Below are 23717 nucleotides of genomic sequence, written 5' to 3' on the forward strand. Positions count from 1 at the left end.
ATTAAATCATATTGCTTGGCGTGTGCCATGCATAATGGAACGGGAGACTGTCACCTTTCTGTGTGCACCTACCTTAGAAGATTCTGAATTAACTTTAACGACTCTGTCATCTTTGCAGCCTTCTCAAGACCGCTGGTCAACATGCCTTGTGCATTTTGATGAGCTCCGTTTTAGCCTGTGTGGGCTAGTTGATTTTGAAGAAGAACATACAGTACTTTCACGTGCATCAGAAATGCAACCTTGCTGGTTATTTTTTTTGATCTTTTCGCTTTTAGCAAAGGGTGACCAGAATGCTTAAGGGCATGGAAGAGCCTGCTTGTGAAAAAGCTGAGCTGTTTTGCTTTTGGAACTGGATGAGTAGGCAAAGCAGTTAAGTATAAATGGTCTGGAGAGAGCAGAGGTAGAGCTTCAGTCCTGCCTGTCTTTGTGGCGGAGGAACTGGGAAGGGCAAGACAATATGAACGAGGCCAGAAGTTAAGAAGTCTGTTGCAATTAATAGGATATCCTTTTGCATGCACCATATAATTAGACTGTGAAGCTCATCTGCCACAGGAAGTTGTTGAGACTGAGAATTAAACATGATTATAAAAGGAATTGAACAGATGAGAACGAGTACAGATTTTTCTAAATATCTGTTTAATTAATACCATTTTGAAAAATTGATTGTTAGGATTAATTCCCAAATCCAAAGCTTATGTCTGAAGAAAACCTGACATGCCCTTACACAGCTCTTGCACGTTTTTCTGGCTCATGAGATAACACTGTCAGAGACTTGATGTTAGGTATGGTTGATTTACTGTCTAATTTCCTGACTTTTCCTACATACATCTGTAAAGGAGGCTCAGAAGACTTGTGGCTGCTCCATTGAAAGATGCAATGTTTCATTTTCCCAAGTCTTGGATGATACATAAAAATAGTTTTTGGGAGTGGGAGTTTGAAGATTAGGATTTACTGCAGAACTTGTTCAAATTATTGAGATGTTTGAGAAGCCCAGGCACGATGCTACACTCACTTCTGTCTGCCCTAGCTATTTTAACATTAGTTTTTCGGTCTAGTCAGTATACGTCCCTGGAACTGTAGTTTCATTTTCATTCTTAAATTATTTTGCTTTTGATTTGCTTTGCTACAAAAAAAAACCCCATCCAGCTCATCCTGTCTATAATAGGGTATACTCCTTTTTAATGAAGTGCCTCAATTCAGAAACTTAATGCCCAGATTGCAGTGTACTAACAATAACAGTTCAACCTTGGGAAGATGAGCCTACCAAGTTCTGGAAAGTGGTGTGCACCTTGCAGCTTCGTTCTCCATAGATAGGCAGCCTTTGGCAGACATTGTCAAACATCTATACAAAGATTAGATGTGTTAGATGAGACTATCTGCTCAGATACGATGTGGTTATGTTACATGTGTAATAGGTCTTAGTACCATTTAGCTTCCATGTTATCATTTATGTGGTGATTTTGGGTATAAACTGCTGCTTTGTAAATGTTGTTAATTTTTTGCTGGAGGTGTTGAGTAGTAGAATAAGCTTTGGTGCTTATGGGTAACTTTGGAATAAAAAAAACGTAGAGCATTTTTCTGAAGGTGAATTTGAAAAATAATCAAAAAGATGAAAAACTCACGTGTAGTTTACTGTACATTTTAGAGAAAATGCCTGCTGTTGAATGAGTAGTTGGCAACTGGAATTTCGTAGTTGGCCTTCAGGGTTGTAAAGAAGAAGAATCAAAAAGATCCTAGGCGTTTCAGCTTTCTCTGAGAGGATATTGAGGGTATTTCTGAGGGTAGTCTCCTGGCAGACTTTGGGCAGGGGGATGGAATTCTGCCTTTTAAAAATGGATATCTCAGAAGACAGAGGGTCTTCTGTCTCTAGGTAGCGAGTATGTGGCAATGAAATGTATGCTGCTAACTCCTTAGGGGCTCTGCCAGGCACCAGGGGAAGCCTTAGCATGAAGCAATTAGATGCAATCCAGCAGAAATCCTGCTTTGATTGTTACAGCAACAGAGTGGTTGACATGTACTCCACTTAGACCTCTGATGTGTGCTTCCCACCAGTGGTCTTACCGTCGTGGAATTTAGTAACAGGTGGTCAAATGCTTAAAAGCTCAGTGTCACAAGAAGTACCTTTTTTGTTGCTGTTTCAAAGAGATGATCCAGTCTGTTCTCCTGGACCACATGCATTTGGGCAGGATGCGGTGAGTGAGCAGTGAGATCAGTCAGTGTCAGTAGAAGCTTAATGGAGAGAATTGAAATAGATCTTTGACTCTTGTTTGATTGTGTTTTTTTGCAGTTTATTGGAATTTTGTCGTTGTTCTGGTTTTTGTTTTCCCAAAATGTGGCTTTAGATTTGTATTGCTTGGTAACAAAATGTTCTGTGCAGATCCGATATTTGCATTGCTTGCTGAAGATGGAGGCTGTAGAAGGCTGTTGTATGGTGAAGACTTGCTCTCTGTCTTGGATGCTAATATTTCACTTAAGTTCTTTACAGCATTACTTGTACCCTCCATCACATCTCTGGTGGATAAGTATATTGCACACCAAATGATGTTCTTTGTTAGACAGAATTATTCTTTCATAGAGTCAGCACAGGAGGGAGGGTCGTGTGAGGAAGATTGTATATTGAATTTTCATAGACTTCATGTTGAAGTCATGAACAGCTTTTGGTGATGCGTTTACAGACTTCTGATTCTATGAGCTTCGTTTTCCTTGGACATGCTCTTCTAGCATAATTTCCAAATTGGACTTAGCCTGAAAAACAAACATGACACATGAACCATATCTTTCCATCCACAGCTCTGCAGTGTCACTGTAAGTGCTTGGTGGAGGAGCAGAGCCTGCTTATTAAGGAGGATTTGTGTAGGATTTAGGCTTTAAAGGCCCAGAGGCAGCAGTGCATCTTTTAGAGGTGTCTGAGTTCTCGTTGCTTGAGCAAATCTTATCAGACTTTTCTGCAGAGCAAAAAGCTTGACTTGACCAAAGAGCAAGGTTTTCTCTTCTAGTTTTGAGTCTCAGCTTTGAAGTGTGAAAAACATTTTAGAGTTTCTTCATGAAATGCTTAGTATTATTTCTGTGACACAAGCCAACACTGTTTTCATTGACTTCATTCAGGCTAACTGCTGCACCGTTCTCAGCTGGAACTTAGAAGTTCCTGGCAGCTGAATGGAACCAAGTTCAGAACAAACAGTCGAGCGCTAAGCAGGGCTTTCAATTGCTAAAAATACGTAAAACCGATCCCCCTGTCACACAGTAACCTCTGTGGAAGCTTCTGGTGGGTGGGCAGTTTCCTGTTCTGTGCACACCGGCCGTGACCTCCCCCTTCCAGTGCCGGAGCTCCCCTTGGCGGGGGCCTCTTCATGAAGTGCCCTGTGTCCTACCAGAGGGGTGGGAGGGCATTGCCTGCCAAGGCCAGCTGTGTTCCTTACTCAGTCCTTCTCAATTCGTCTGGTGACAGATGATGCTGAAATAGAGTTGAAGGCTTGTGTATTGTGTGCACTGAGAAGTGTAACTGCTTTTGGGTTGCCACCAGCAAGTGGCTCCTGCCAGTGTGGGCTAACTGGGGAAGTAAAGTTGGCTGCTGCCAAGAGGAGGGGCTGTGCTATCAGTAGGACTGACCAGTGTCTTATGGAGGCAGTAAGAGTCCAAAAAGACACAACTGTGAGGAAAAGCTGGCTATCTAAATCCTGAACGTGTGTGTCTGCTCCTCACTGAGTGGCCCAGACCTTAGCCTAGGAACTGGCTGCTGGAGTAAAAAATCATTTGATTGATAAGAAAGCTGTCTTTGGGTCCCCTGGGTGTTTTGGTTTACTTCCAGAACGCAGCACAGAGCGAGTGATAAAGACACATGTTTTGAAACATTGTCCTCTGAGAGTATTTTGCTGCTGGAAGACTGGCCGTGTGTGAGGACATGAGAAATGAGATGAGCTACAGGTTGGGACGTCTTTATGACAATTCCAGGCGTCTGCAGGAAATACTCAGTTGTACTTGGGCATGAAAAGCAAGGACAGTATTGTTAGGAAATCTGAGCTGAGTTTGGCTTTTCTTTAGGTTTCAACAGTCACGTTTATATTGATGAAATCTTTTACCTTCAGTGATACCAATATTTGCAAATTGTAGCAATCTGAAGCAGAGAACTTTGCGTTGTTTACATGGTACTAGACTGGTCAGGCGCAGGGAAAAAAAAAAGTTCATGCTCCAAAGGTTTTGTGCTTTAAAAATAGAGATGGTACAGTTCACATACATAATGCATGATCAGAAGATGAATTTGCTGCTAAGCAATGTAGTTTGATGTAGTTGGAATACTAATGCCTTTCACAGCGTTTTTCATTCAGTGCTTGAAAAACACTGGGTTTGCTATGAGCCTCTCCTGTGTTTCTTCAGTGACTGAAAAGGTAGTTTGTAAAAGTGCTTTATGCTTTACCTTAGGTAAGGTTTGAGGAATATATTTTCTAATGATTAAACCAGTCATAGAATTTCTCACTGGATTATTTCTTCCTCATGGATTTCTATGGAACCGTGCCACACTAGTTTTCCTCATAAACCTAGCTCTACTTATAGCAAAGAATATGAACATTTCTTTTAAATGGTGTAGAACACATCACATTTTATTTTTGACGTGTAGACATGCTGCTTGGATAAAAATGGGTGCTTATGGTCTTTCCACTTTCGCTCTTGTTTTCTCTAAAACCTAAAGCGCTGCAGACAGAAGGTTGCAGTAAACAGTCTGATGTAAAGCAAAGCAGATACTCCTTAGTAGTAAATACAGAAGCCTCAGGAGATTGCTGGTTGCTCTATATTGTTGAGTTCCCAGGTTGAGCTCCCAGCTGTCTGTGAGTGATACAGCTGTATCGTGTAATGAAGCAACCCTTGTGCTCCAAGCTACCAGCAGCCTCTTTCAATGCTTGTTTCTAGTTAAAAGCATAGTGCTGCTTTTTTTTTTTTTGCTTCTTTTTCTTTTGTAGCAGTTAACTTGATGATTTCCAAGGACAGCTGAGAATTTTTGCAATAGACGTCAAGTGGTCTGGTGCTGTCAAATTGAAAAGGGTGCATTAAGATATTTGGCTCTGAAGTATTTTTATTACTATTCTCGCTACAAAACCGAATTGAGTAAGAAGGAGTTCAACCTTCCACAGCTTATTGCAGGGGTATTTTCCTTTTCATTTTATCACCCTTCGAAGATTTGATTTCTCATTGTGACAATGCAGTTAATTAGTTGTAACGTCTCACCAGCACCAAGCCACAGTCACTGCTCTGCTTTAATGAATGTTAAACTGGTGCAAGGTATCAACAGGGAGAAAAAAAACAACCAACAACAACAAAAAACAATCAAACAACAACAAAAGAGGGATTCATATGCCCTTTATTTAAATTTCTTGCACCTCTATTTGACAGGTATTTACATTAAGTAAGCTTCATGACCACTGATAGTGGTTCCGTGTTCTTAAAAACATAATCTTCTTAAGCCAGATGTTGATCGGTGCAGCTAGAGGCTTGTCATGGATAGTTTTGTGGTGATATGCAATAGCATGTTTCACCTGATAGGTTTGCTAAAGGGTTCTGAGCTGGGTTGTTCTGCAGCAGTAGCATCACTGTACAGAGCAATGCAGAGTTCGTGTTTCTGATACAGGCAGCTCTTTGTCTTTGATCTTGAAGATCCTGACCACTAAAATTTCAGATGGGCTTAGAGATGAACAAGTGCCTATATATCAACCTTGCCAAGGCAACTGTTCTTAGCCTGTGAAGAATATGGCAACTTAAGGCAGCTTAACTGAGAGGAAATATGTATATATATATATATCTATATATCTTACCTTGTACCTAAGTTAGGATAAAGCATGCAGACTGGCAAGTCAAATGAGCTGTTTGAAAATGGTATTACATACAAGTAGTAATCTAGGTACTTTCCTCCTCATCTTGGCTACCTGAAACAACCTTCTTCCTTCTGGTTAGACTTTGAGCAGCGTCATGATTCTGACAAGAAGCTTAAACTTCATGTCATACTGCAAATTAATGCATTTGTGTGTTGGCAGTCCTCAAAAAATTATCAACAAATGTGGATTGTTTCAGTGCAAACTAGGAAAGTATCTACTGCTTCATCTACTACTTTTCTCTGGGCAACCCTTTTTCCTCAAACCTCTCTCCTCTCTGGGTTTTCTTTGCAGGTGTTCCGCAAGGATCTCATTAGTGCCATGAAACTACCGGATTCTCACCATGTGAACCCCGATGAATATTATGTCTTTGCGGACACGTGGAAACAGGAATGGGAGAAAGGAGTCCAAGTTCCAGCCAGTCCAGAAACGATTCCGCAGCCATCTCTCAGGTAACAGCAATTGGACATAGAGCGTGTGTGCAGAGCGTCAACTCGGAGAAGTTGGTCTGTCAAAAAGTGGTGGTCTAAATGCAGTTGGCATTTCCTTGTTGTTATAATTAAGTCTCGAATGCAGTAGCTTCCAAGCTTGCTTTTAAACCAAATAAACCAATTTGGAAAACATTTCTGTGGCATTTCAAATCTGGTTCTGTTGCATACAACAAGTATCTGTGTTTAAAGTTCAAAAAGGGGATTTATTTTTTCCTGAGTCATGTGGATAAAACTTTTCTCATTTGAGTGTGGGAAGTTAAACATAAACCCAAATCTTGTGTTGTTTTCATGTTACTTGTAAGGCTTCCCTATATAAAGTAAGATGAAGCCACTCAGTAGTAATAACTGATACCTGATAAAGCTACTCACTTGTTTGTGTAATGTAATTTTTGTTTCTGTTGCCAAAGTTTTAATTCTTTCTGCTTTCTCTTCCTACTGGTAATAGCTGGTAAGCATTATACATGCTCAGTGATCTCAGTTTCAGGAGATAGATCTTTCATCCTCTCACACTGTACTTAGACCAGGAAAACATAACAGTGTAGTCCTGCAACCCTTCCTGGTAGAAGAAGTGTGTGTTGTAACATGGAAGTATTCATGCCAGGGTGGGCTTTGAGACAAAAATAAATGAACTGTCCAGTGCAAGTGTTTGTGGCAGCATAATCTAATTTCCACTGAGGCTATTATCAGTACCAAGTTGCTAAAATAAATATATTGCATCTCATACCAGCAATATTACATTAGAGGAAAAATTGCTATAGATTTGGCTGGACCAGAGAACAGAAAATCTCATGAGAACAAGAAAAAAAGTAAGCGACGTGAAGGCGTGGAGAAGAGTGGCAGAAGAACATAGTGCTAACATTGAAAACACACATTGTCCAGTTAGAATTATGTGGGATACTGCTTGACTTTTGCCTGCTCCCTCTTTCTTCCTCTTGCCTTGTTTCCCACAGCTTTTCTCTTCTCCTGGTTCTGGGGAGGGCTAGCTGTGGAAGGCATGCAGAGCTTCTCATGCATGGCACCGTTCCATGCGGTATCTCCCTGGCTTCCTTTCACATGCAGGGCCTCTTGAACTAAATGCAGAGAAAGGTTGACTTTATCTAGCTGGGGTCAGTCTCTCCATTCCCATAGGCTAACGTACTAGGCAAACACCAAGTTTTATCTCACAAAATAATTGAAAGGTTGAAAACACTAGGGTTTTTTTGTTGTTTTTTTTTTTCCCCTTACTTCCTGGATGATTTTTAGCTGTTTTTCCACTGTACATTTTTACTTGGCAACAAAATCGTTCTTGCAGAACAAAAATAATACTTATGTAGCATGGATAAAGTGTCATTTGTAAAACAGTGGTAGACTGTTTAACCTGAATGAAGAGCAAGCATCTCCCTCTTCCCTCCCCCACCGCCCGCAGCAGAATAAATCAAGCTTTTCCTGAGAAAGCTGGTGTCTTGAAGATCATCATTGACAAGATCGTAGGGAGTTTTGTGCATGATACTTTCTGTGCATTTCAAGAACATTCATATTCCAGTAGCATTTCTTAAATTGAAAATATTATGCACAAGCTTGCATTTTAAAAATGATTCTGTATACATAGCAAACCTTAACATATTTTATGTGAAGAGATGACATTTACAGAATCCTGTCTACCCATTCTGGCTTCGCTTACAGGCTAGCTTAAAGTGTGTGAAATGCTATTGATAACAAATATTTTATGTCTTTCAAGGCTGAGTCTTAAAAAGCTGTAGCCAACTTTGTGTTTCCTTTTTCCCTTACGTAGGGTTGTCGCAGAAAAGGTGAAAGAAGTACTGTATACACGACCCAGGAAGTATATCCACTGCTCCAGCCAAGAGCCTACAGAACCAGGTTACATCAACATTTTGGAATTGGCAGAATCTGTGTGTCGCTATGACTTGGATGATATGGACATCTTTTGGCTCCAGGAACTAAACGAAGAGCTTACTGAAATGGGTAATTCACAACACATTCTGGTTTTTAAAGCAGCAGTTAATTTCTGTTGGGAGGTTTCTTAAAGATCTTTGAGCACTGAATGGAAATGCTAACAAAAATGAAATAATGGCAAAGCTATAGAATGTTGAAAATGAATTGCTAGCTCAGTTAGTGTTTTCTTTTGCCTTTTGTGCCTTAAAACTTCTTCACATCCAAAATTATGTGCAACTTCTGCAGACTGACACACGAGGGAAAAAGCCAACACCAGGTGGAATTAGTTTTAGGACTTTAAAAGTTAAAAATTTTGCATAGGAAAAACAGATGTTTCCATTTTTAAAAATAGAGCATATTATTGCTGCAAAATACAGAGTTGTGAGGAGCTGTAACATGCCTTTTTCTTAAAGGAGTAATTAGGTTTTGCTGCTGAATTAGCCAAGCTGTGATAGGATAGCCTGTTTGACTGACATTCTTCCATGGGTGAGTGCAGGTTCTTGATGAAGGACAGGTAGAAAAAAGAGTTATTTGACATCTCCTGAATCTGCTATTCATGAAGAAGGAAGAACTAATTGGGATGAGTTAATTGGTGGTGGCATTGGCTGTGGCAGCTATGAAATAGTGGAGACTGAGATCTTGAGGGCAGCAAAGAGAGAAAGTAGCTTCTGGTCCTGGACTTAGGAGAATAATCTTCTGCTTATCTGGGGAACCAATGGGTTGGATATGCTGCTGCAAGGCAGCTCTGAAGGGTGAAATTGCTGGATAGAGTTAGCAAAACTTTAAGGACAATCTCTTCCAAGCCCAAGAATGATCATCCAGGCATTCAGGAAAACAAATAGATGTGTCAGGAGACCAGCGTGGTAAAGGAGGGAGCTCATGACAGAGCTCCACAGCCAAATGATGTATGTTAAAGGCAGGTGTGAGGACAGGCTTCCTAGCCATATTGGGTGCTGTTTTCAAAACCAAAGCTTTTCTGGGGCTGGAGTCTCTATCCATCCAGAGATTTTCAAGATCTGACTAAAGATGTTACTGAGCAACCTAATCTGGATTCAATGTTGATCCTGCTTGAAGCAGGGAGCTGGACTGAATCCCTCTGAGGTCTGTACCAGCCAGAATTATTCTGATTCTTTTTATAAGAGGAGTGAAAAAATATCCTGGCATTAAAGAAAACAGTTTAATAACAGACACTTTATATTAACAATCATTTATCTTTTCCATCTCATTGTTTATCAGTTGTAACAAGAAATCAATATTAGTACATGTATTCTTGTACATAATCCAGCAGTTACAGTGGTGTTAGCCTCTGGTATCAGTGCTGCATGGATGTCCCAACCTTTGCTAGTCTAAGTAAATTTTGTACAATAGGAGATGGCAGCATTTGTGACTGATGTTTTTCAGGGGATGTGACTTTGAGATTTCTTGTAGCTGTGAACATTGTAGAGATTCTAAGGGTGTCTCTACAGCTGCAAGCTGAGGGATCAATCTCAAAACAAATCATTTCAAGTAGATCTGCTTACACTGCATTTTATTAGTGCTAAGTGGGTATAGCAGGCATAGTGTTCAAGTAAATGGGTGCCATGGATTGCTAACAGTGCATTTATTTACTGTTTTATAAAAAAAATGGATAAGAGCTCCTTTCATATGCATTGTGCTGGCCGCTCAAGGACTGATGGCAACTTTTATATCTTCATAACATTTAAAGTGTACTTGGTAAGTTTTATTTGCTAAGGGATTTGTCTTCAGAAAAAAGAACATTGTGTATGATGTTGAGTCATCAGTGTTTCCTAGAATGATGGAGTTGGAGGCAGACTTGCATGAGAGAAGCAAGAAGTTATAGAAGCTGCTGACTTTCGTGCTGTAGTGCTTTTTTCAACATGTAGTCTTATGTACAACTCAAACTTTTACTCCAGTAGTAGTTCTATTTGTATTTATGAGGTAGAGGTAATATTAGCAAGCGAGCTGGAAAAGAGATTCATTTATTTTTGATGTAAGTAATGTTTGTACTGCAGTAGTTGCTAGAAGTTGTCCTGTTTTTCTGCCTCTCAGACTTGGTCAGAGGCATCTGAGTGTCTTCTGTTTCCCTTTTCCCTATTCTGCGTTGTAGGATGCGGGCCCCTGGATGAAAACACGATGGAAAAAACTATTGAAGTGCTGGAGCGACACTGTCATGAGAATATGAATCACGCTATTGAGACTGAAGAAGGTCTGGGTATAGAGTACGATGAAGATGTCATCTGTGACGTGTGCCGCTCTCCTGACAGTGAAGATGGGAACGATATGGTGTTTTGTGACAAGTGTAATATCTGCGTCCATCAGGTCAGTGCCTGCAGAAGTATTGACGCTGCCCTGTCTTTCTTTACCTTGGCAAGTGTGGAATTTGAATCAGTATTAATTTGGAGGCCTTTGTGATTCTCTGGATATGAAAGGTGATGTAGAATACCAAGGTCAAGTTTTGTACTCTGAGAATTACAGCAGATAAGTGGCTGAGCATAGTCTGTGTAGTCTAGCTGTAACGTGAAGTGTTGTCTGGACTTGCAAATACAATCATAAACAGTTCCCCTCCACATCCTCAGTAAACCTGCATTTGTAAATAAACAGGCCAGAGGATGCTGGCAGCAGCCTATATGTTAAAAGATCATTTGTTTTGCAGCTGGGGCATTTCTCTCATTAGTTGACTGGTTAATTGGCTCCAAATTTAGCCATTTGAAACCATGTGTTTAGATGCGTTAACAGACTGATTTTTTTAGAGGGCACGAGCACCTGCAAGAGCTGTGCTCTCAGTCTGAATGCTGCTCATGATTGTGGTGTTTCATATGTAGGCAGGTCTTCGCACAGGCTGAGCTCAGCCTCATCAGGCAGAGGTATCCTCATAACTAAAGTGGATTTGAGCCCTGTGGTTTCTAGTGCATCCTGTTTGAGAAGGAATTTTACAGCTGGGCTGTTGGCTCCAGAGGCAGCCCCTGCTTGTGCCCCTTGAAAATATGGAGGAATTTGCAGCACAAGGCTTGGGGTTGCCTGCAGAGCTGGAGCTGATGGCCTGCTGCTTTCTAACTCTGCCTCTTCCCCAGCCACAGGATCTGGACCTGCTCTGCAGAAGCTGGGCTGGAGCTAATCCTAACAAAGCATAGCAGCAAACAACCAACCAAAAATATTTATCAGTTCAGGTTTAATTCTGGATGGGCTCTAGTTCACCAAGCAGCCTCGGGTCTGTTTGTCAGAACACCACTTGGAGATGCAGAGGAGTGTGTGAGGTTTCCTCCCTCGCAGTGCCCTCTCATGCTGGCTCAGATTGCTAAATTACTGGTTTTCTAGTCTAGACCACCTCCACTTATTAGCTGGATTGAATTAGGAAGTGTTGTATGTCCATTTCCAGCCTCCTAAAAGTGTTCTTTTGGTGTAGTGCCACTTGAACTCAATGATCTCTAGAAGTCCCTTCCAAACCTTGCAGTTGGTAATAGAAAGTGTTGATGAGAATGTACCATTTAGCAGGAAATAAAAATCTTTTGTAAAATTTAGATTACAGCTCCCCCTGTTGGGCCTTTGCAACAGTCAAACATGAAAATAACGTTTGGGTTAGTCTGACTTGATGCTTTCGTAATGCAGGATTTCATTCAGGGAACTCACTCTCCCTCTCAGCATAGCATGATTGGACATCTCTTCACATTAAGTACCAAGACCCTATAACCAGAAGGCTGGGAAAGCAAGCATGGGGAATTTGTACTAGATTTGAATCTAAGAGACTGGGTTATACCTAATAATCTTCTGTCAAGGCTTTCAGTGTTCCTGTTCCCTGGTATGTGTTGGGAATGGTGTTATTTCCTTTGAAATCTGCTTTACTGGTAAAGCTGTTATTGGGGGCAGCTGAGTGGAGTTGCACCTTGGTAACCAATGGTTTCAAATATGGTCAGCTTGAATACGTGTGTCCATGCAGCAGGATGTGTCTAGTGCAGGTATAGTTAGCCATTAAGAACTGCTAGGAACCTGAACCTGAATGTAAGTTTCATTTTTATCTTCAAACTTAGTAAAAGTTAATAAATCTCTCAGTTTCTAAGAGGCCTCAGGGAAACAGGTATAAAAAGCAGAACCTCATGATTTCAGAATATACTGTAGTAATTTTTGAGACAATATTATATATAAATATTTGAAGTCACAAACTGTTCTCAGAACTGTAACCACAAAAGTAATCTAATGTCACAGGAAAGAATCTTCAAACAGTTCTTATCACTTCACATCTGAATAGAATAACATTAGAACATAAAGTTGTTAACAGTAGAAGACTATGAGCTTAAAGAGATGCCTGTTTTTTGCTTCAGAAACATAAAAAGACACTGAATGCAAAGGTGAAGGTTGTAACACCAGTGTTCAGTTACAATGGCTGTTTCATACAGGAACAAATAACACCAAGACATGTTTTAAAAATAAACTGGCACGAAAAGGCTTGTTTTAATAGGTTGTCAATCTCTTTGATCACCTGACTCCTTTTAAGGAAAAGAAATTAGAGAAAGATTAAGTAAAGGGCAAACTGTGCTTTTAGGATTTGTAAGCTTCATGCCATATGAGAATTAATCTTTGGATGTCAAATACTATCAGTGCAATGATCTCAATCCCTGTGCTCTTCCAAGGCATGCTATGGAATCTTGAAAGTCCCTGAAGGAAGCTGGCTGTGCCGCACCTGTGTTCTGGGAATACATCCTCAGTGCCTCCTGTGTCCAAAACGAGGAGGTGCAATGAAAGCCACCAGGACAGGGACCAAGTGGGCACATGTGAGCTGTGCTCTCTGGATTCCAGAGGTAAAGCTGAATTTCTGTCTCATTCTTTTGTATTCTAATCTCCTTTCTCTGCCTTCTCAGTGTTCCTTCCTCTACCTTTTCACATTCTCATGATTTAAGGTATCTGCATGGGTGTTATTCTGGTGAGTCTGCAGAATCTGTTGAAGAGATCTGGAGAGAGTCCAGCTCATGTTCATTAATTAATTAATCTCTTTGTCCTTCCCCATTTACTGAGCAGTCTCTTCATGGTGTCATGAGATCTGAGTGACCTGCTGGAAAGGTTTAGTGATGTAAGCCAGTGATCGCTGCACAACTGCAGCATCCTTGTCTCCCTTAGTTCTTGATCAGTTTGTGTGCTCTCAGTTAGGTGTATAATTTGCACTGAATACGTCCTTTTTGTTTTTTCTTTTTTTTGAGACAAAAAACCGGGCATATTTTATGATATATATCACACATCATCATTGGATGATATACATGCGCATAACAGCAGGGTTGAAACTAGATGATCATTGTGGTCCTTTTCAACCCAGGCCATTCTATGATGTATTGGATGGATTCTAAGATGGGGAGATGTTTGTAGACAAGTTCTTTGCACTAAAATGAGACATTTTCCTGAATGGTGGAGAGATGAGGCTTTTTTCTTCTATGTTATATTTTTTAAGAATGACTATTCAGATTGATGCTTGTGTTCATATATAGAGCTTAATGATGAAACTTTACATTTCCTCCATTTAGAATCAGATTTAGCATCATTTATAATTCTGTAAATTGAAATAGTCATTCAGGTATAGAGGACGTGTGTGTTTAATTTTGTACTCAGAATGATATTTGTGCTTTCCTTCTGGTAAGATCCGTAGATCCCTTAGAGTGAATGGCGTAGTGTGAGGTTGCAGCCACATCTGTTGGCACCATGACATTGCTGGGTGCCTTATTCCCAAACCTTCTGCTCTCAAGCAGCCAGGCCTTGCATTTGCACAACTTCACAAAGAAGATGTCAAGATTCTGGATGGCTTTTTAATATGGCAGCCTGTTGCGGTGCACAACTCCTAGCTCTGTGCCAGGCATATATCTGATTATCAGTGGGCTTATCTTTGCAGTTCTGCTTTCCCTTCAGGCCAGCTTGTAGATCTGGTGTCTCACCCACTTTTAGGGAGAAAGGAGCAGAGGAAAAAAAACAAAACAAAACAAAAAAAGATTAAAATGAATAAATAAAAGTCTCCTGCCTTCTCCTCATGCACTCCTAAAGTGCCTTGTCTGGAAGTTGTCCTAGCTCTGAGCAGACTGGTTTCCCTAAGAGGTTCTTTCTGCATGTGGTTGCCTTGATGTTCTCCCCAGCAGGAGATGAACTGGCAGGTTTGGAAAGCAGCTGACCATGGGACAGGGAGCACCTGCTGCTTCTTACCTGCCCACCTCCCTCCGGCTGAGGGAGAGCTGCCAGCAGAGTTGCCCAGGTGGGAGAGCTTGAATCCAGCTGCTCCCACAGCCCAGTCAATGGCTCCAGGCCTCAGGCACCTCCTCCTCTCTGTGCCCATGCCAAGTGTGTCAGGCATAGCAAGGAGGTGGCACCTGCCAGGAGAAGTGGGAAATGCCTCTTGGATCCGTTCAGCCTCTTCTTCTGCACGTGGTGCTTTTAAAAACAAAATGAACTACAATTCCATCACCAGAGAAGCCTGGCTTTTTTTTGAGAATCTCCGCTAAAACAGTGGGTTCTTATGTGGAGAGACACCATGGCTTTATGTGCTCTGGGAGACTAGAAAGGGACAGAGTTTTCAAGACCTTGAAATACCTTGTGGAAGAATGTTTACTCCCCTGGAACACCCCACAAAGAAACAAATAATAAAGTCACTGCCACTTCCCCCACTACACCCCTAGCAAAATGGAGCAAGGCAGAGTGCAGAGGAAAATGAGCCATCCTCATGTTTGTGGTAAAAGATCCAAGAGGGACTTGAGTGAGTTCATAAATACAGGCTGGCACTGTTGTAGGCAGTTGCATCAGGTATTTCCCATCACCAATATATTCAGCACCCTCTTAGAATGCTTTGTTTTGTTCTGTTTCTTCCCTGCCTCCCTCTCCTCGTGAGCTAATGGTGTGGGAAGGCTGTCTTGACCCTCAGTGAGTTTGGGACATTTGAAGGTTTTTACAAAGCGTACTCATTGTTGATTTTTATCCTTTTTATTCTTCTGCCAGCATTGTCTTGTTAGTGTAAACGTGTCTCTTCTTCCGTGATTTCTTAAAAGATATTCTTGGAAAAAAGGGAGAAACTTTGACATCAGAAAATTTACGTTGTTTTGAAATTCATTTCTCTGCCTTAGATGACGGATGGCAGATACGTCTTCCCTTGGTCGGTGCGTTGTTGGCTGAAGCAGATAGTAATTTTTCCTTGCTACAGCTGCAGAACTATCAAATGACCGCCTTCAGCCGCTGCTGTGAGTGGCTGTGCTCCAGCTGCTGGGGTGCCTCCCCAGCCACTGGTGCGGATCACTGCCCGCTAACACACAGCTGCTGGTGGCAGGCCATCAGCGGAGCAGCAGATAGCAGGGTGACAACAGAGATGTCAGCTCTGTGCGTAAATTGGAGAGAGCAGGCTTCAACAGCCCGCTGTTCTCACTCTCTCCCACTGTTACTTCTTCAGAGTATGGCAGACAAAATGTAACCGGACACAACACGGAGAAATGACAGAGAAGCTATGTGTTAAGGCAGGCGGTCATTTCTGTCTCGGGATGGGAGGTTTTGGGAAGTGGAAAGGTTGGCTTCTGTGCTCTCTGGATCCCTCATGAACAGTGAAATTCAAACAGGCTTTGCTTTGACTCCTCTCTTTGAACGTTAGAAACATGCAGGCGGCAGGAGGCCAGTATAAATAAACTGCACCTGACTCCAAGCACCTCTTTGTGTTTTTACAAAGTGGAGTAACATAAACAGGCAGCATTGCAAGCTGAATGGGCAATATTTCTAACATAAATATTTCTGGAGAAGGAGCAAGGAGAGGATGAAAAGGGGCAAAGAGTAACAAGAAGAGTATGTGTGAGTTCCAACTCCTGCTGGTATGCACAGTGAAAAGCTGGTGCAACTGCCTACAGAAAAAATCACTGACATTTCAGGTTACTTTTTTGAAAGGTATATAGGCAACATGGAAACTGATGCAACCCCATAATTCCCAAGGGAAATCTTGCCTACTGCTCTAGTAAATGAAACAAGATTTGTGGTCAATGTTTGTACAATGTTATTTTAGAAGTACCTGTACAACTTGTAACCAGCTCTGTTCTTAGCAGGGTCAAGTTGGATTGGTCAATTTGGAAGCAGAAAAGCTACCTTTGCCATTTAAGAGTGCTGAACCTGAATTTGTGGAACCATTCAAGAGTTTCAAGGACAGCTTTGTCTCTTTCCCGCTGATTTATAGGAAGTCCTCAACAAATGAAATTATTCTTCATCTCTACCTGATGAGGACACTGCATACTGCCTGCCCATTTTTTAGGTGCAAAGTCCTGTTGTTTTTCCCCAAGAATTTTTCTGACTCTGGTTTTGGCCAAAGAGAAGGCTGAGTGCAGCTGCTACGGGCCTCCTGGACGCTGTAGATCAGAGATGGGTGCACACAATTGTCACTGGGCTAAATAGGAATGCCATACAACACTGGCTGACCTTGGCATATTGCAGAAAATATGGCTTGGTTTAAGTTATATAACAAATCTTATTGGAGTCAATTTTTGTCATTGGTTTACAAACTACTAATCAACCTCTTAAAATGCAAAAATAATGGATGGAGTAATCTCTTGCAAAGCTTTCTTTCTCACCTACTTGTCTGTTGTTCAAAACAGTGAAAAAGATAGGAAAGAGAGAGTGTCAAAAATACTCAGTTTGGGAGTAGCAACTTGGACTTTCAGACTTGCTAAAGTTGGCATTGCTATCTTTGGCAATGCCTGCCTCACAGAGGAGGTCTGGTGAAACAAAGTTTTTCTTCATCAGGGATTAAGCAGGTTTTAAAATTAATGTGTGCATCAGGTGATAGCTGAAGTACCTTTGCAAAGAGGCCCCTATCCCACCAGTGGCAAAACAGGTGAACTGTCAGTAAGAAGCGTGGAGCTCTTTGTAGCTGGACGAAGCGCCGTATTTCTGTTTCAGGCAGGTAGCCCTCCCTAGCGTACAACCACTGTATTCAAAAGATTTTTGATCTTTATGTAAGCATCCAAAATCCAAGCTTCTGGAAACTGGCATCCTTGGGGCAGAGCAGTTATGTCACCGAAGTCTTCTGCCACGTGCCATTTGGTTACTGACCCACTTCTGCATGTTGATCACTCAGAGCTGACTAATTTTGTTCTGCCCTTGGGTAAATCCTATTGCTCAGGAGCATCTTGGGGATGACTAAGGAGATAATTTTCATCTGTTTTGGTGTCCCAAGTTATAGAGGACAGTCTTAGTTTCCCAATATGGGCAAATATTGGCTGATAAATTTTTATCAGAGTGAGTAGATGGACAGAATTGAAAGGGAATAAACTTTGCTATCACTTGCTGCAGTCTCTTAAATGGTTCATAACAAGGCATGCTGTAGCTGCCTAAAACGTTCTGAAAAATGACGACTTCTAGCCACCAGGTTAAACTAATTGCATTCCACAATATTGTTTTGTTCATGTGGAATCTCCTCAAGTCACTTGTTATGAAGTATGAGCACACAGAGATCTCTGAATGAGATAAATGGCGGTCATACTCGCAGCCGTACTTCTGGTATTAGCGAAGAGCTTGTTTTTATTGCCTTGATAACTGCTTTCCATGCTGTCTTTTATTTTCAGGTTAGTATTGCTTGCCCAGAAAGGATGGAGCCGATCACAAAGGTTTCTCACATTCCACCAAGTCGATGGGCTTTAGTGTGTAGTTTATGCAAACTGAAAACCGGTGCTTGCATTCAGGTACGTACTTGTCTTCCTGTGACTCTTGAGTCTGCAAGATGGGGACTTTAAGGTTTTTGAACTTTATTCAGTGAAGACAACTGTTGGATAGCTCCCTATCCATATCACTGTGGCTGCTAACAAATTGGTTCCCTAAGCAGTCTAGCACAGAGAGTGAGAAGTTTCTATCAATTGCCTTCCTTTGAATGAGGCTGAGATGCATTAAGTTGGATCAGAAATCCACCAATTGGATCAGAAATCACTGAATGCTGTTCACAGATGAAAAAATAACAAATCACGTGATTCTGACTTAGAAATATCAGCTGACTTCTTCAGGGTACTTAAATTTGGTTTCGTAGGGACGAAGTTTCATGTAATTATGTTTTTTTCCTGGTTTGTGACTACCCTTAGTGACTTTCTTGTTTTATGTCTTTCATTTGTAGTGTTCAGTGAAAAGCTGCATCACTGCCTTTCATGTCACCTGTGCCTTTGAGCATAGCTTAGAGATGAAGACTATCCTGGATGATGGGGATGAGGTCAAATTCAAGTCATACTGTCTAAAGCACAGCAAGAACAAACAGAATTCGCTGCCTGATGTTGATGAACATCCCAAGAGCATAACAGATCAGAAGCAAACAGAGAGTGAGAAAACCAGTTTGCGAGCCCAGAAACTCCGGGAGCTGGAAGAAGAGTTTTACTCACTGGTTAAAGTGGAGGATGTTGCAGCAGAACTGGGCCTCCCTAAACTTGCTGTAGACTTCATCTACAATTACTGGAAACTAAAGCGAAAAAGTAACTTTAACAAACCTTTGTTTCCTCCCAAGGAGGATGAAGAAAATGGCTTGGTGCAGCCAAAAGAAGATAGCATTCATACTCGCATGAGGATGTTCATGCATTTGAGGCAGGACCTAGAGAGGGTAAGAGTTTAACTGGCAAAAACGATGTGCAAGTGAGCAGCAGCTTTGTCCAAACAAAAGTGGGGATGAGAGAAGCGCAGGGAGATGATTTATGAAATAATAATGATAAAAAGGTAAGGGCTTGAACTCCGTTCTGGTGGTACGCTGCATGTTGCAGAGACTTTCAGGAGCTGTCCCTTTTCAGTTCAGCGAGAGATCCACTGTGAGCACCACGCTTCCTGCCTTGCTTAGAGGATTCTCCTTTATATAATGTAACTGTTTCCATGCACAACGGACACACTTGAGCACTGACTCTTCGATTTCAATGTAAATTGAATTTGCCTAGGTAAAGCACCAAGTACTCTTTGGTGAGTGTGATTTAACATTTTTAGGAATTCTGCAAAAACTTGAAACAGACCTTCTCGCCCTCATAGTTAAAGGGCAATTAGGTGAAGTCCTGGGTTAACTACTGTAGAGGCTTTTTGGTTTCACACACGAAGAAGAATGCTGGCTTGTGCTCAGACGGCTTCCCGTGGCACCTGATTCAGGCCCCTTACTCACCTCCCTTCTTTGACAGCGTGCTGTTGTCAGCTAGCCCTAGGTAAGGGAAGGCTGAATCACATCTCATGCTCTTAAATTGAACACTTTCCCTGCACGTAGCTGCCCAGGATGCTACAGTTAGTTAGCTGTTGGAAAACAACCCACCAGGTCTAGCACTGCCTGTGGCTTTGCTGAGTAGAGTAAAAAGGAAATGATCTTTTTACCAGTATTCAGCTTGGCTCTTTACCAGATTATCAGCTAGCCAGCATTCAGAAAAGATGGAGTCCTTGAGCAAAATACGGAGCAGGAATTTGTTCCCTACCTAAATATGTTGTGTATGTATATTCTATACATACATAACATGCTTTGAATGGAAGGTTTGTTTTTTGTTTTTTTTTTGTCTGCTTTCTCAATAAAGCATTTCAAGCTTTTCCTTTTTGTTCGAAGAGTAGTTGTTTTATATCTGACTGTGTTGAAATGGATGAGTTTACTTTGAGTGGAGGGACTTGGTAGTTTGAAATCTATCTCAAAGTTTCTGAATTTCCCACACCGTAAGATTTCCAGTTCAGATATGTCTTTAGGTGAAAATTAATTTGGGAATCTTGGAATTTCCTTTCTGGGGAGAGAGGCTTCAGTTTCTGAGCAGCTCAAGTTAAGTGTTGGGGGGAAGTACACGTGGCAAGTATCTTTCAGCCAGCCGCTGTGCTGCTTCTGTGTTCTGCAGGCTCTTTCAGGTCTGTATCACAACTTTCTTCATCTCTTCCTATTTTCGTTACGCTAGGTGGAAATATTGCTATTAACTCCAACAGTGAAAGCAGAATTGCAATGGAGTCTGAAAATAAACTGCTGAATGAATCAACAAAAATGTGTAAAATGCACAAGAAGCTGCAGTGTTCTTTTAGGGGTGATTTACACATTAATTCCAGATGTGCAAACGTAAAGTCCAGGCGTGCCAGCTCCATTGAGTAGCTTTGTTAAAAGTATTACTTTCCAATGTAACAGTAATCCTAGGAGAAACGAACAAATTTAGCTGTTAAAAATCATTCCGTGAAACATTTTGCAAGGAAATTCTGGGAGAACTGAGTATTGACTACAGCAAGATCCCCAGCAATAATGTGTGGTGGAAGTAGGCTTCAAACAGACAAGCTGTACAGATCATGTGCTTTTCCTTTGACTGGAATTTTGTGTTCCTTTTCTGTTCTTCATGAAGAATGTATGAAAATACATTCTGCTGTCTCATCAGGGCATTCAGTAAACTGGCAATTAAAAAAAAAATGCAGGATTTGTTTTATATTCATAGTTACATCTGTTCAGTAACATTCATGAGGTGTTTGCCAAGGGATTTTGCTCACAATGTTTCTATAATTATGCTGTTGAGCCAATATTTTTCCTAAGTCAGGATTTATTTTTTTTTTTTAATTTTATACTGAGTGTTGTTTCTTTTGCAGGTAAGAAATCTCTGCTACATGGTAAGCAGGAGAGAGAAACTGAAGCTGTCTCACAGTAAAGTACATGAACAGGTCTTCAATTTGCAAGTTCAGCTCATTAATCAGGAAATTGCTGCAGGTAATCATATGAATGTAAAATATTTATAAGTTACAACAAACTGAAAAAAAAGTTCCCATTAAATTTCTGCTTAGTGTTTTAATGTTTGACAGCTGCCTTTATAAAAACTTTCTTTGGATATACCATTTATTAATTTAGCAACATCCACAAACACTGATGTTTTAAAATCTTGGGTTGGATCTCTTCTTACTCCATAGATGCTGCTGCCATATGCCAGTTAGTTTCCAATTACTGTGGCATCCAGGAAGCAGAAACAAACTGATGGAGATCTCTAGGTTTTTGCTTCATTGGGCTGCTGTTTCGTGCTGCTGTTTGCCCACAGCAAGCTCTACTCTCCAACTGAGAAGTTTTTTGCTTGCTGTAGTTAATTTCTTCCGGCAGAAGAGAAGAGTGACTGATAGGAATTGCTGTTCTCATGTTGCCTTGACTACTTGATGAGCATTACGGAGGGGCCTTTCTTAGCTTGTGGTCTGCAGTTACTAAACTTCCTTCAAAAAGAGTTTAAGCACTCTTGTTTCTAACAGTGAATAGTAACTGCTTTGTACCAAAACAAACTCCACCCTTAATTGTTATTAAATCTGTGTCCTGAAATGAGGAACACAACTTTGGGTGGTCCTATGCAGAGCCAGGAGCTGGACCCAGTGATCCTTATGGGACCCTTCCAATTTGGGATATTTTATGATTTGGAAAGAGAAAGAGTATATATTACAGTGCCATTTATTTTTTTTTAATAGGAAGGTAATTGCTTCTGCAGCGTGAAATAGAAATCTTGATGTTTGTTCAAGATACTTCTTGTGTTTTCCATAACCTTCTTAAAGTGAAAGCTTTGTGTTTTTTCACTACTCATGGATAAGTTTTGTTGGCACTGACAGGTTTTTGTTTGTTTTTTTAACTGTTTTGGATGAGACCAGGACACGCTCTCACTCAGACGATGGTGACACACTGGAACAGGTTGCCCAAGGAGGCTGTGGATGCCCCATCCCTGGAGGCATTCAAGGCCAGGCTGGATGTGGCTCTGGGCAGCTGGTCTGGTGGTTGGTGACCCTGCACAGAGCAGGGGGGTTGAAATTCGATGATCACTGTGGTCCTTTTCAACCCAGGCCATTCTGTTGACTCTACAATACTTGGTGGAAGCAGCAGTACTCTAAAGCACTTTGGTTCTGTGTAATGAGATTTTATTAGAAATGTCTACTAAGACAAAGCCAAGTGCTTTTTAAAGCTTATTAGAATGTTTTGATAGCTATTTTGCAGTGGTGATGCAAGTGTATTATATCACAGTGACTAATATATTGGAGTGAAAAGAGTTTTAAAACAGAGAATTTTATAAAACAAAGCAGAGAACTGAACTAAGTCCAAAGTGCAACTCAGCTTGAAGCATTGTTTTTTCTCTATCCAAAGCTGGATGTGAGCTTTTTATAATTCCGTTGGAACTACTTCAGTCACATCTCAAAACTGCTTCAATTCACTGGCTTAAAGTCCCATGAAAGAGGACGTTATTGTTTTTAATCCAAATTCTAAAATGCGTACCTAAATGCTGAGCTGGTAAGTGATACGGAGCTGTTTTCAGTTGCCTGACTTCTCTTTAATGTCCTAACATAATTTCACAGTAACTGTTTGCAAACGCTTCTTGTTGAATGACCTTCTCATAGTCTGTAAAACCCTACAGGTAAAGAAGCGATTACCTCTTTTTTGAAAGTCTTCTCATCTTCTGCTTCCTCATCTTTTTCTCACATAGGCCATACCCTGACAAGTGCACTAGAGAACACACTGTTCTACCCACCTCCCAGGATCACCCTGAAGTTAAAAATGCCCAAATCAGCACTAGGAGATTGCAAAAATAACTCGCTGAAGCCAGGCAGCAGACCGCTCTCTCCTGACAACAACAGCACTGTTTACAGCAAAAGGAGCGTGCCGATGTCAAAGGAAGCATTTGAAATCAAAGCCAAATCTTACCCCAGGTATCAGCACGACACCAGAAGTAATGGGTTGCTTGTGACAGGTGGGATCGGCAAGCCTCGTGGCGAGGCGAAGGACTCCGGTCTTGTGCAGGTGCCAGAGTTCCACCGGGGCCAACCATCAGGGAAGCCCCTGGCACTGCAGGCTGCTCTGCACGGACAGTCCTCCATCGGGAATGGGCGGCTGCAGCAGGATGGCTCGCGGCTGGTGGCCAAATCCAATGGGCTGATGGGCAGGACTGGCGACGTGAGCCAGAGGGACAGCTCCAGCCAGACGCCCTTTGAACAGGAGTCTGTGCTGACGGCTCATTTGGCCAGCCAGAGCGGCTTTAGAAAATCCACCATCGAACACTTTAGCCGGTCCTTTAAGGAGGCCACTAACAGTCTGGTGAGGACAACGGAAGATTTGCGGTGCTGTGAGAAGCCAACAAGAAGGCTCACAGCAAAAGAACGCTTGTGGAGCAAGCAGACGCTCGAAGGGGCTCCGTACCAGGACAATGATGGCTACTGTCCCGACTTGGAGCTGAGTGACTCTGAAGCAGAAAGCGATGAAAATAAAGAGCAAATGAGGTTAAGACGGAGTAGCTCGGAGAGAGAAAGCCCAAGTAAGGACTTTGGAAGAGAGTGTCACAATAGAAACAAAAAGAATATGATTTCTCACAGTTCGGTACAAAGGTGATTAGAAGCCCCCACGGGGTAACTCAGCCTTTGTGTATTCTGGTGTACCAGTGCAAAGCTCAGCATCCACAGGTTCCAGAAAACAGCACAGGAGCTACGTTAGGAAGAACTGCAGCGGGAGATGGGAAGGGGAGTGAAATCAGAGTAG

At 41.6% G+C, this 23717-nt stretch overlaps 1 protein-coding gene across 1 annotated transcript in view; it reads left to right on the plus strand.

Moving 5' to 3' along the window:
• Positions 1 to 23717, plus strand: part of JADE3 (jade family PHD finger 3) — a 36011-nt gene that overhangs the window by 4032 nt on the left and 8262 nt on the right. The window contains exons 2-9 of the mRNA XM_042866890.1: positions 6156 to 6313; positions 8124 to 8314; positions 10392 to 10603; positions 12910 to 13077; positions 17839 to 17955; positions 18378 to 18851; positions 20819 to 20936; positions 22672 to 23496. Coding sequence (XP_042722824.1) covers positions 6183 to 6313; positions 8124 to 8314; positions 10392 to 10603; positions 12910 to 13077; positions 17839 to 17955; positions 18378 to 18851; positions 20819 to 20936; positions 22672 to 23496 — 2236 coding nt within the window. The 5' untranslated portion in view covers positions 6156 to 6182. The remainder of the gene's footprint in view (positions 1 to 6155; positions 6314 to 8123; positions 8315 to 10391; positions 10604 to 12909; positions 13078 to 17838; positions 17956 to 18377; positions 18852 to 20818; positions 20937 to 22671; positions 23497 to 23717) is intronic.

Source organism: Lagopus leucura, unplaced genomic scaffold (assembly GCF_019238085.1).
Source record: "Lagopus leucura isolate 7727_CA_CO unplaced genomic scaffold, USGS_WTPT01 Super-Scaffold_100001, whole genome shotgun sequence".
Taxonomy (NCBI): Eukaryota; Metazoa; Chordata; class Aves; order Galliformes; family Phasianidae; genus Lagopus; species Lagopus leucura.